The 13290-nt window shown below is 36.3% G+C and overlaps 1 protein-coding gene across 3 annotated transcripts in view; it reads right to left on the bottom strand.

Moving 5' to 3' along the window:
* The window catches only part of FLT3 (fms related receptor tyrosine kinase 3), a 69999-nt gene that overhangs the window by 39521 nt on the left and 17188 nt on the right, over positions 1–13290 (bottom strand). For all 3 annotated transcript variants that reach the window (XM_036917349.2, XM_036917350.2, XM_057490043.1), the window contains 2 exons: positions 10347–10468; positions 926–1131 (listed from right to left, as the gene is read on the bottom strand). In XM_036917349.2, the coding sequence (XP_036773244.2) occupies positions 926–1131; positions 10347–10468 (328 nt within the window). The remainder of the gene's footprint in view (positions 1–925; positions 1132–10346; positions 10469–13290) is intronic.

The raw sequence follows: 13290 nt of genomic DNA, 5'->3' as shown, positions 1-13290 counted from the left end.
CACGAGAACACCCCCAAGAGTTAGAGAGAAAGGCTGCTTTAGGATTATTAATTGGGCATTTAAATGGCCTGTGCCCCCTTGCTTCCTGTCCCCATCTGGTCTCTGCAAGAGGACAAGGAAACCAGGAGGCAGCAATCGGTGCAGAGTTAGATCTAGGCTTGGCTGTGATCACCCACAAATCTTGGCTAAGATACTTTTACAGTTCATGAGATCAATGTTCCGTCCCGCAGATCAATTTCTTACTAAAATACTTTGTGGATATCACATATCATTGCAATTCTGCTCATCATACTGTGAAACAAAATAGATAAAACCAAATCTTCTTTCCTAAGCATTTCTAAGAAGCTTCTTACTACTTTAGAAAACTTCTTGCTACTGTAGCTAAAATATAATGAAAATTTTCTATTTTTTTATCTTTAAGACAACATCCAATTAAAAAACAAGACACCTTAAGTAGATACCGTAAGAAAAATACTCCCTTCACAATATGTTACATTCCACTCCCTGCTTTCTTACATCCTAATATGTATATTCCTATACACAATTTTTAGATTAATACTTTATTTTTTTGAGCAATTTTAGATTAACAGAAAAGTTGAGTAAAAAGTACATATGCTCTTTCCCACATATGCTCTCTCCCTAAAAAAACACACATAGTATTCCTTATTAATAACATCTTGCAGAGGTGTGGAATATTTGTAACAATTGATGAACCAATATCAATACTACCTAAAGCCCCTAGTTTATATTAGAGTTCATTTTTTTATGTTGTACATCCTGTGGGTTCTGACAACTACATAATGTCATACATTATATAAAAGATTCCAAATGAACATTTTGTGGCTAGAAAGTATTCCTTTAAAAACCCTTGCAGTTGTACCTCAAGTTGCAAGTCCTTGCAAAATTGGTGGTTGCAAATCCTTACCTGTTTTGTGAATCAAAGTGTGGCTGGCAATTCAGGGGGCTGTGATTAAAGACCCAGAGGCAGGAAATGTGTCCTGGGGTGTTGACCAGCACTTGTAGTGTGATGGATGCAGACGCGTCTACTTCCACAGTGGCTGCTTCATATACTGCCTCTGTGCTCTCAGACTTCAAGGAGCACTTGAGGTCTTCCTCCAGGGATCCTGACCCCTATGTTGAAACAATGTGAATCTACGACAAGTGCATATTTAATGCCTGCTCTTATTAACTGGAAGCTTTATCAAATAGATACGTGGTGATACACCGCACACAACATACAAGCATGTTGTAATCTGCTGAGAACATATCACTGACTGAAAATCCTATTGTTCATAATTCTCTAAAGAAAAGATAATGTTAGGCTGCATTTATAAAACATTGCACAGATGGTTATGGGTTGAACTGCATCCCCCCCAAAAGTCATATGTTGAAACTCTAGCCCCCAGTACCTCAGAATGTGACTTTATTTGGAAATAGGGCCTTTCTAGAGGTAATCAAGTTAAATGAGGCCATTGGCATGGGCTCTAACCCAATATGGCTGTGTCCTTACAAGAAGAGGAAATCTGAAGACATGCACACAGAATGCCAGGTGAATACATGAAGATGTCCACCTACAAGCCAAGATAAGGCCTGGAATAGATTGTTCCTTCACAGCCTTAGAAAGGAGCCCACTGTAACGACATCTAGATTTTAGACTCCCAGCCTCCAGAACTAGGAGACAATGAATTTGTTGTTCAAGTCACCCAGTCTGTGATACTTTGCTATGGCAAATCTAGTCTACTAAAATACAGACAATAATCATAAAATTCATAATACATAGGTAAATGTTTTTTGAGGTTATTGGTATTTAGATAAGAATCTACATAATAACAGTAAACTGGTATCTCTGTTAGCAAGACTTAAAAAACAAAAAATATCCCCATAGGCTCATTGCTATATTCCTTAGCTGCTTTAAATAACTGATATATGAGAGTAGGGTGTGGTAGCAACTTCTGCCACTGGACCCCTTACTGTCTACTCTCCTAACATGTAGAATTACACATGTGTGCATATACACACACACAAAGCTTCTTCAGGTGAAGAGCAGCATATAGCTCTTCTGCTCTGATTATGAGCCATATTTCTGGTTTTATTTGTTCATTTATTCAGTATATCTGACAAATTTATTTAGTTAATATCTGATAGGTGGTAGACCATCTGCTGGGCACTGTGGGACTAGAAAGAAAAGACACAGATCTTGTCCTTAAATAGTTTCAAGTCTAGTAAGAAGAAATAACTCAAATACAAGGTGAAATATGATGTGCCCCATAAAGAGATACCAACTAGTTTGAAAGGTAAATTTAACCTCAGAGGAAGGAGAAGCAACTTCCAAACCAGAAGAGTGGGGATAGGGAGACTTCGCTGAATTTCAGCAATCAACCTGGATCTTAAAAGAAGGGTATAGAATGTTAAAAAAAAAAATCCAACATACTAGAAGAAAATATTTGCAATATATATTATAAGTAAATGGCTAATACCCTTAATATATAAAGAAGTTTTTAATATTGAGGGACACAGGACCAAAAACACAGTAGGAAAAATGGGAAAAAGAAGTGAATAGACAATTCACATAAAAAAGATAAAAAGAATGGACCTTGTCCTAGCCACAGCAATCAGACAAAACAAAGAAATACAAAGAATCCAAATTGGTAAAGAAGAAGTTAAACTGTCACTATTTGCAGATGACATGATATTGTACATAAAAAACTCCAAAGACTCCACCCCAAAACTACTAGAACTGATATCGGAATACAGCAAAGTTGCAGGATACAAAATTAATACACAGAAATCTGTAGCTTTCCTATACACTAACAATGAACCAATAGAAAGAGAAATCAGGAAAATAATTTCATTCACAATTGCATCAAAAAGAATAAAATACCTAGGAATAAATCTAACCAAAGAAGTGAATGACCTATACTCTGAAAACTACAAGTCACTCTTAAGAGAAATTAAAGGGGACACTAACAAATGGAAACTCACCCCATGCTTGTGGCTAGGAAGAATCAATATCGTCAAAATGGCCATCCTGCCCAAAGCAATATACAGATTTGATGCAATCCTTATCAAATTACAAGCAACATTCTTCAATGAACTGGAACAAATAGTTCAAAAATTCATATGGAAACACCAAAGACCCCGAATAGCCAAAGCAATCCTGAGAAAGAAGAATAAAGTAGGGGGGATCTCACTCCCCAATTTCAAGCTCTACTATAAAGCCATAGTAATCAAGACAATTTGGTACTGGCACAAGAACAGAGCCACAGACCAGTGGAACAGATTAGAGACTCCAGACATTAACCCAAACATATATGGTCAATTAATATTTGATAAAGGAGCGAAATGACAGTCTCTTCAACAGATGGTGCTGGCAAAACTGGACAGCTACGTGTAGGAGAATGAAACTAGACCATTGTCTAACCCCATATACCAAAGTAAATTCAAAATGGATCAAAGACCTGAATGTAAGTCATGAAACCATTAAACTCTTGGAAAAAAACATAGGCAAAAACCTCATAGACATAAACATGAGCGAACTCTTCTTGAACATATCTCCCCGGGCAAGGAAAACAACAGCAAAAATGAATAAGTGGGACTATATTAAGCTGAAAAGTTTCTGTACAGCAAAAGACACCATCAATAGAACAAAAAGGAACCCTACAGTATGGGAGAATATATTTGTAAATGACAGATCCGATAAAGGCTTGACGTCCAAAATATATAAAGAGCTCACACACCTCAACAAACAAAAATCAAATAATCCAATTAAAAAATGGGCAGAGGAACTGAACAGACAGTTCTCCAATAAAGAAATACAGATGGCCAACAGACACATGAAAAGATGCTCCACATCACTAATTATCAGAGAAATGCGAATTAAAACTACAATGAGGTATCACCTCACACCAGTAAGGATGGCTGCCATCCAAAAGACAAACAACAACAAATGTTGGCGAGGCTGTGGAGAAAGGGGAATCCTCATACACTGCTGGTGGGAATGTAAACTAGTTCAACCATTGTGGAAAGCAGTATGGAGGTTCATCAAAATGCTCAAAACAGACTTACCATTTGACCCAGGAATTCCACTCCTAGGAATTTACCCTAAGAATGCTGCAATCAAGTTTGAGAAAGACCAATGCACCCCTATGTTTATCGCAGCACTATTTACAATAGCCAAGAATTGGAAACAACCTAAATGTCCATTGGTAGATAAATGGATAAAGAAGATATGGTACATGTACACAATGGAATACTACTCAGCCATAAGAAAAGGGCAAATCCTACCATTTGCAGCAACATTGGAGCTGGAGGGTATTATGCTCAGTGAAATAAGCCAAGTGGAGAAAGAGAAATACCAAATGATTTCACTCATCTGTGGAATATAAGAACAAAGGAAAAACTGAAGGAACAAAACAGCAGCGGAATCACAGAACCCAAGAATGGACTAACAGGTACCAAAGGGAAAGGGACTGGGGAGAATGGGTGGGTAGGGAGGGATAAAGGCGGGGGGAGGAAGAAGGGGGGTATTAGGATTAGCATGCATAGGGGGGGTGGGAGAAAGGGGAGGGCTGTACAACACAGAGAAGACAAGTAATGATTCTACAACATTTAGCTATGCTGATGGACAGTGACTGTAAAGGGGTTTATAGCAGGGACCTGGTATAGGGGAGAGCCTAGTAAACATAATATTCCTCATGTAAGTGTAGATTAAAGATAACAAAAAAAAAAAAAGAAAGAAAAGGGGGATTACTCCATGATAGGATAAAACTAATTGTAAATCAACGATTAATGCATGCTTTAAATATCCTTAACTTTGATCACTTAAAGGGTGTCAGATGATCGGCTATGGAGGTACACTTTTCTGATAATATTCCTTTCTGTTAAAAAAAAAAAAGCAGTTCCTGTGTGGTGACCTCCAATGAGTTCTACACAATGGTATAAAGGGCAGATCAAAGTGTGGGCAAAGGGTCTGTTTATATTTATACAGAGGATCAAAGCCTAATTTGGCTACCCAGAAAATGAACTAAGATATGATATGAAGAATAACTTCCAACATCAGCACTCTCTGGAAGAGTCATACCAGAAGATGATCATCAAAAAACCTCAACAAAGATCAAGGCGATGCTGCAGTTGTAGCTGCATTCATCCCACCGGTTCCTGGACTTACCATGGGAATTAAGAAGGAGATATCTAAGCTGGCCTGTGCATACAGTAAAACAACAAAATTGACTGGATCTACACTGTTGGAACTCAACCAAGAATTAGGAGAAGTGCAAGTTGTAGCGCTCCAAAGTCTTACAACTACAGACTATCTACTGTTAAAAGAACATATGGGATGTGAACAGTTCCCAGGAATGGGCTGTTTTAATTTGTCTGATTTCTCTCAGACTGTTCAGGTACAGTTGGACAATATCCATCATATCATAGACAAATTTTCACAAATGCCTAGCGTGCCTAACTGGTTTTCTTGGCCTCACTGGAGATGGCTGGTAATTATAGATCTGCTTTGGTTATGTAACTGTATTCCTATTATGTTAATGTGTGTGTGCAATTTAATTAGTAGTTTAAAACCTATACATGCTTAAATTACTCTACAAGAAGATATGTCAAAGAAATAATCAATCTTCCCATGTTTTCTTCCGTCTGCTACCTCTATAGCTTTTCTTCTTCCTTCCTAATTACAACCCTTAAATAGAATTCGTGCCTCATATCGAATTTACCGAGTATCATAACTCCTCCAAGTGCTAAAGATACTCAAGACAAATGCTGGGCATAGAAGCCACAGGGCATAAATCTGTAAAGAAGTAAAAAGCTAACCTTTTCAAACAATATGGCTTCTCTCTCACTTACCAACTTTACATTTCCCTGTATGGCCCCAGAAGATGACTGGTTAGCCAGAGACGGGTAAGATTCCTCAAGGGAGGAACAACCTAACACAGGCACAGTCGCAGGGGGGCCATCAGGTGAGAAATTGGGGATCAACAGAGGAGAGGCTTAGAACCTCACCCCCCCATTCTGAGAGAAATCTTCTGCATACGTGGATGTTTTATTGCCCTGGTCTAGCTTGGATTAACACATAGTCTACAGGCACACACCTGATCATCTACATGTGCTCTCTTACAACACTAAACTAAGTTTTCTACCTTTATCTTACATCTACCTACCATTTCAGCATTTTATTAAAAATAATAATAATAATAATAATAATAAAGGGAGAAATGTGGGATCCACATATAAATCAAGTATAAAAATCAAACAAATATTCATATTTGACCTGATTGTTTATGGTTCATAATGCGTGATCAAAACTGAAAGTTTCTGTGATGACTGCCCTTGCACTGTTCACCATGTAAGAACTTATTCACTATGTAAGAATTTGTTCACCATGTAAGAACTTGTTCATTATACTTTAGAAGATTGGAGACTGTTGAGAATTAGGCTTGGGGTTGATTAATGATTGTGCATTGAGTCCCCTATACAGAATTTTATTGTTGTTAACAACCATTTGATCAATAAATATAAGATATGCCCTCTCAAAAAAAAAAAAAAGAATGGACCTTGAACATAAGAGAAAATGTTCAAACTCATAATTAGAAAAATGTAAATTAAAACAACACCGAGCATCACTTCTCATCTATTAGACTGGCCAAAATTTTGAAGTATGAACACATTTTGTTGGTGAGGTTGTGATGAAACAGCTACGCTCATACATTGCTGGGGGGAAATGAAAACTGGTGCTGTTCTTCTGAAGGGGAATTTGGTGACACCTAATAAAGCTGCATGTGCACTCACCCATTGAGCCAGCAACCCTTCTTCAAGGACTATTCCTCCAACAATTAATTGCAGCATTACTTGTCATTGCAAAATACTGGAACCACCTAAATGTTCATACTTAGGGAATGGGTGAATAAACTATGGGACATCCACACAATGGAGTACTAAACAGCTATAAGAAGAAAGAGGACAGTCTCTATGAACTGATTTGGAGTGATTTTGGATATACCGTTAAGTGAAGAAAGCTAAGTGCAAAAGGTATCAACTTTCAAGTATGCTATGCTTTATGTAAGAAAGAAAATACACATGTGTATACCCATTTGTGCACACAAAATACAGGAATAATATTTTTAAAAATCTAAAGAGATTGGTTACACATAGGAAGTAGATGGGAAATGGATGGAAATTTGGTGTCAGGGATGAGAAGGGAGAGATATTTCTCTGAGTATCTTTTTATACAGCTTTGGCTTTTAGGATCATAATCATGTTTCACATACTTAAAACTAACAAGGATGAGGGAGGGGAACTCAAAATAGAAAGCTAACCACATGGACTTCTTTGTATTACAAATAAACAACATAACCAGAGTGAAAGGGGTGGGAAAGGAAAGAACCCAAGTAACTTTGGAAAACAATACCTTAGCTACTATAAGGTTAGAGACAAAAAGAATCATACACAAATAACATATTCTAGTGTGTAAATCTGTTTCTCACTGGGATATGGGTGAATATTCAAGTAAATTATGATAGATAATGAGAGCCAGGTTTCTTATTTCAGAGAAAGAAGAACAAGTAGGGAAAGAGGAAAAGCTAAACAGAACCCTTTCATGCTGAACTGAAATTAGAGTTATCAGCATGAACTTACGGAGAGAGAGAGAGAGAGAGATAACAGATGAGAGATAACAGAAAGATGAAAAATAGATAGATAAATAATAGATAAATAGAAGTAGAGATGATAGAGAGATAGATATAGTGTGTATGGGATGGGAGTGGGTGGGTAGTATACATACATATATTTCCTAGCTGTGTCTGCTGAGAGGGCCTAGAAGCAATGACATCTCAGTAGCAGTGAGCACCCCCAGCTCTCAGATCTTGGTTTCTAATACTATTCTCCATGAAACCAGGGCTCTTGAAGAAGTGGTGAATTCCAGGGCTGAAGCAGGAAAAACACAAAATGAGCCTGAACTATGTTGTAGCCAGAAAGTAAGGCAGTACATGACAAATGATGGGGACCTGTTGGAAGGGCACAGTACCAATCTGAAGTAGTTTTCAATGGCCAAACTGGGAAAATTTGAGCAATAAAATAAAAATGACAGTTTTGGGTGATAACCTATTAATAAAATAAGTGCCTATAAGTCCATACTGATATAAATAAATAAAAAGGAGAGAAGAGAGAGCTCTTCTTCACAAAATAATTCCAGTTAATAAATGAAGACAGAGTAAGGGGGAAAGGTAATCAGCATTAGGCAAACATCATAGGAACAACAGTTGTAGCAACATCTACCAAAGGATGCTAAAATCAGCAGGTGAAAATTGGAGAAGAAACAGGATATTTGCATCTCCCCCAAAATACTTGTTAATTACAAAGAAAAAATATAGTGACTTTGCAGTGGAGAAACCCAGCACACACCATCTTAATCTTCAAGCAGAAATGATAAATGATAGAGATAATCAGATTTAAACAATAATTAAGTGGGAAGAGTAAAATTATCTTATTTTAGTTCCAGGATATACTGGTATTATAGCTGAAGATGTAGTTAATGATTTATTAGAGTTGCACTGACAAATTTTGTCTACTGAAGAGCACTTGGTTATTCAAAACACCCCTGCACTGTGAGTTTCCCAGAAAATATTAATCTGGGATGGATAATATCTCATCTGAGAATTAAGAACTGTGCAAGAAATCAAAACCATTTTTTTCAAAGCCACAGACACCCTAGAAATCATTTCACATTAAAGGGGGAAAATATCCTAAAGGAGCGGCTTCGGCTTCAGGAAGGTGAAAGTGCACAGTGAAGACTGCTCATCTTTGCAGCAGTTAGGATTTGCATGACTGTCTGTTTGATGCTGTTTAAGAATGACTAGGTCTTAATACAGTCCTGAATATTGCAAAAGAATATAATTCATACTGCATGAAAAAAATAATGCAGAACTTAATACTAGCAAGACCAATCACATTAATTTTTAAAAGATGGTGTTTTGTAAGAAAACACCTAAGTGGGGTCACTATTTTCTTACGTTGAAAAGACATGGAAAGTTTAAAACATCATAGCAAACAATATTAATATATTTTGCCTGCACTGAAATACTGTGTATGCAAAATGCCTTAATTACTAATGTGCCAATGTGTTATATGTTAACCCATATATGTTAAAAATTTTAAATCGACCATGCTTCTGGCATTTAAAAAATCATGTATTAAATCAGGATTCTTACATGCATGTAGAATGTTGTTATTGAAACCTATTTCACACTGTTTTAAAATTTGAGAATATTTTTGATACCTTTGATTTTGGGGTGGGGGTAAGTGCAGGGTATCATGTCATGTGTTTATGTATTATACCTACATAAAAGAAAACAGAGTGACTATATATTTGTAAGCATCCTTAACTGGAAATGTCCACAGAGTTGCTAATTTTTGCTCACTTTTTGTTGTAGGTAGACTGTTAATATTTTTAGTTCTCTATCATTTAAGCTTCCTTCATTTGAGTAAATACCTAAGCTATGCTAACTGAATATCATGGGGAGAAGAATGGTAAAAAACAAGCTTGGAACTTGAAGAAGCCAGAGTCAGATTACAGAGCAATTTGCATGTCAGTTTAAGTAAGGGGAAGTCTCTGAAAGTTCCAAGCCAGGCAGTAAAGGATATAGCTGTACTTCAGGAAGAATAGTCCAGCCGCCCAATCTGAGATGAATGCAAAATCCTTATGATATTGTGATTATGAGAGAGTTAATGAGGGCTTGAGTTAGGGAAGTGGCAGTGAGACTGGGGAGTCTGAGATGATTGTATGAGAACTATTAAAGAGAGGAAACTGATAGGACTTGGAAACCAAATGTGAAGGCAAGAGAGGGAAAATAGTAAAATATGACTCTGAGCTTTCAAGCCTGGGAACTAGAGAAGGCCATAAGCAGAAATCAGTTAAAACAAGAATAGGAGCAGATTTGGGGAAATGGAAATGAAATAAATTATGTAGGAGGATTTTAATGAGCAAATGGAAAACTTATTCATTTTACTTCATACTTCAGGAGGCAATTGGAAATCAGGGACTCATGCTTGAGAGAGAAGCCTGGATCCTCTTTAAGGAGAAAGGTGAGTTCCTGTTACTTGTTCATGCTGGGTATCAGTGTCCTTCCTAAATCCAGACCCAAAGAGAACATGACTCTTGATGGAATGGACTCAGATGGAATGGAGTAGCAATGAGTATAAATGCTCATCTGCACCAAATAAGAGTACATAATACATTTAAATACATAAAAAGAAGTATCCATATAACCATGGTAGGTCTCAATAGCTTAGAAAGTATATTCTTTAGAGAAAACAACTAAAGTTATATCGTTTTAATATTACTTTACCATGGGATATGATGATGATATCCTCATTGATGAATCGTCGTTCTTATGATTGATTAAAACGCACTTGATCACAGGTAGCTCTTGATTTGTAATAGTCTCAAATACCATTGCTGAAAATACAACTGTAAAACAAAATACAATGATGCTGATACATGTACACCATAATAAAGAAAATATCATCTTACAGCGAGCATAATCAAGGACAAGTGGCCAACAGGAAAGTGTGTAGGAAACATAATTTCATAAAAAGCAAGTCTTACTATAAATCAGGACCACTGCTGTCCAGTAGAACATTCTGCAATGATGGAATATTCTTCCTCTCTGCTGTCCAATATAGTAGTCATTAGCTACACGTGGCTATTAAGCATTTAAAATGGGGCTAGTGCAACTCAGGAATGGATTATTTGTATATAAGCCATTTTTTCTTCTTTATGAGTACTTGTAGAATCTTCTTTGCGCGCTAAAATTTTCAAAATTACATGCCTTGTTAAAAGTCTATTTTCATCCATTGTGCTAGATACATAGTGCACCTTTTCAATGGGGAAACTCATACTCTTATCTTTGGAGAAGTTTTCTTCAGTTATATCTTCAATTCCTTCTCTCTCTTTCACTTTTTGTTCTATTATTTGGATGTTTTTGATGAATGATGATCCCTGAAGTCTGCCCATGTATAATATAAGAAAGAAGTACAAAATGTTCATCATAAACTCTGTGGACAGTGTTTGACATGTTACCTGATCTTCTCTGTGTGGTTATATTTAGGTTGGATTCCCTGGAAAATACTCTCCTTTCTCTTGCCTGATGCCTATGCTCTGGGAGCTGGGGCTGGCAATTTATACTCTTTTAGGGATCCTTCAGTGGAAATCAAACTGCTTCTAAGTTTTCTCAGCCTCCACCTTTTGATTCAGCTTTCTTCATGTGCTTTGAAGCTCTTAGAACTTTTTCTCCCTCCCCATCGTCTTTAAATTTTTTTTTACTGTAATTTGAGTGGACTATTTGTGGACAGGAAGTAAATGTATGTGTTTAACAATGTTTGTACCTTGTAATCTGCCTTAAAATCTCTATTGCAGCTATGGAAACTACATACTAAGACACACTCACTGGTCTGTTTTACTTTGTCTTTATTACTTAACTATTAAAGAAGTCTCATTACACCAATACAAATGGACTTGTAAGTGAAAATTCACACTAAATCCCAAAATCCTAACAAACCATTTTCATTTCTCCAGAACCATTTCCATCTGTATACATAGTTTTCAACTAATTGTATTGATAGAGTAGAAATAATTTTATTCTGACTTTGAAAATTAAAAATAAGCATTTCTTATAATATATATAATTGTTTTGTATTTCTTTAGTGGATCTAACAAAAATGATCTAATCATTCCCTTGCTATTCCACATTTTACACACACACACACACACACACACACACACACACAACACCATTTCAAAGACTTCACTAAGCCTTTCACTTTAAAAATAATTATTTCCTTAGTAAAATTTCTGGAAGTGGAATTAGTGTGTCAGAGGATATAAACATATTTAAATGGTTCTTGATATGCATGCCATTTGTTTTCCAAAGGTGCTACACAAATTTATGTTGCCACATGTAAGGTGAGAGTGTAATTATTTTTATTATGACCTCATCAGTGTTTAGTGATTATGTGTTTTTAATTTCCCTTAATACAGCCCTAGTCTTTTAAAGGAAACTAAATGAGCACAACGGAGAGGGTAAGGGAAGAAAAAAAAAAAGAAAACAAGATTAAAAAGAGTGCAAGAAACTGTCCTGTCCAATTCCCTAATGTGTTTTTCTCCCCTCTTTTTTTAAACAGTTTTTTCAGTATGCTTCACATACACTAAATATAACATATGCCAAGTGTATCAGTGAGGATTGACATTAATATACATATATCTGTAAAACCATCACCACAGTCAAGATAGTGAACTTATCCATCACCCCCCAAAAATTTCCATGAGCCCTTTTGCGATCCCTCCCTCCTCCCCATCCCACTCCTAAAATGCCAAGCAATCTCTGATCTCCTTTCTCTCACAATAGGCAAGTTTGAATTTTCTAGAATTTCATATAAATGGAATCATATAGTAAGAACTTTTTTTGTCTTGATTCTTTCACTCTATATATTTTTTGAGATTCATCCATACTATAGTATGTATCAGTAGTTCATCCATTTTAATTGCTGAGTAGTAGTCTATTATATAGATATAACAGTATTTAATTCATTCACCACTTGATAGAATTTGGACTGTTTCTACTTTGGGGCTCTTACAAATAAATCTGCTATGAACATTTGTATAAAAGTCTTCGTATGGACATATGCTTTCATTTTTTTTGAGTAAATACCAAGAGGTGTAATACCTAGGTCATATGGAAGTTTGTGTAACCTTTTAAGAAAGTGCCAAACTGTTCTCCAAAGAGGTCATATCATGTTATATTCCTATTGGCATGAAAATTCCAGTTGTGCCACACTCTCACCAACATTTGGTTTGATGAGTATTTTTCATTTTAGCAATTCTAAAAGGTATATTATATCTCATTGTGGTTTTATAGGCATTTCCCTAATGATGTTGAGCATCCTTTCAGATACTTATATGACATCCTATATATTCTTTGGTGGTATGTCTATTCACATCTTTTCACCAAATCAAGTCTTTTAAAGTTGGGTTATTTTGTCTTATTATTATTATTATTTGGTACCAATATACAATCACATGAGCAACATTGTAGTTACTAGATTCTCCCCATGATCAAGTCCCCACCACATACCCCATTACAGTCACTGTCTATCAGTGCAGTAAGATGTTATAGAGTCAATATTTATCTTCTCTTCCCTGTGACCACCCCCTATGTTATGTGAGCTAATCATAATGCCCTTTATTACCCTTCTCCCTCCCTTCCCACCCAGCCTCCCCAGTCCCTTTCCCTT

Source organism: Manis pentadactyla, chromosome 2 (assembly GCF_030020395.1).
Source record: "Manis pentadactyla isolate mManPen7 chromosome 2, mManPen7.hap1, whole genome shotgun sequence".
Classification (NCBI taxonomy): domain Eukaryota; kingdom Metazoa; phylum Chordata; class Mammalia; order Pholidota; family Manidae; genus Manis; species Manis pentadactyla.
The sequence above is the reverse complement of the archived record's forward strand: the minus strand, read 5'-3'. Positions and strand labels throughout refer to the sequence as shown.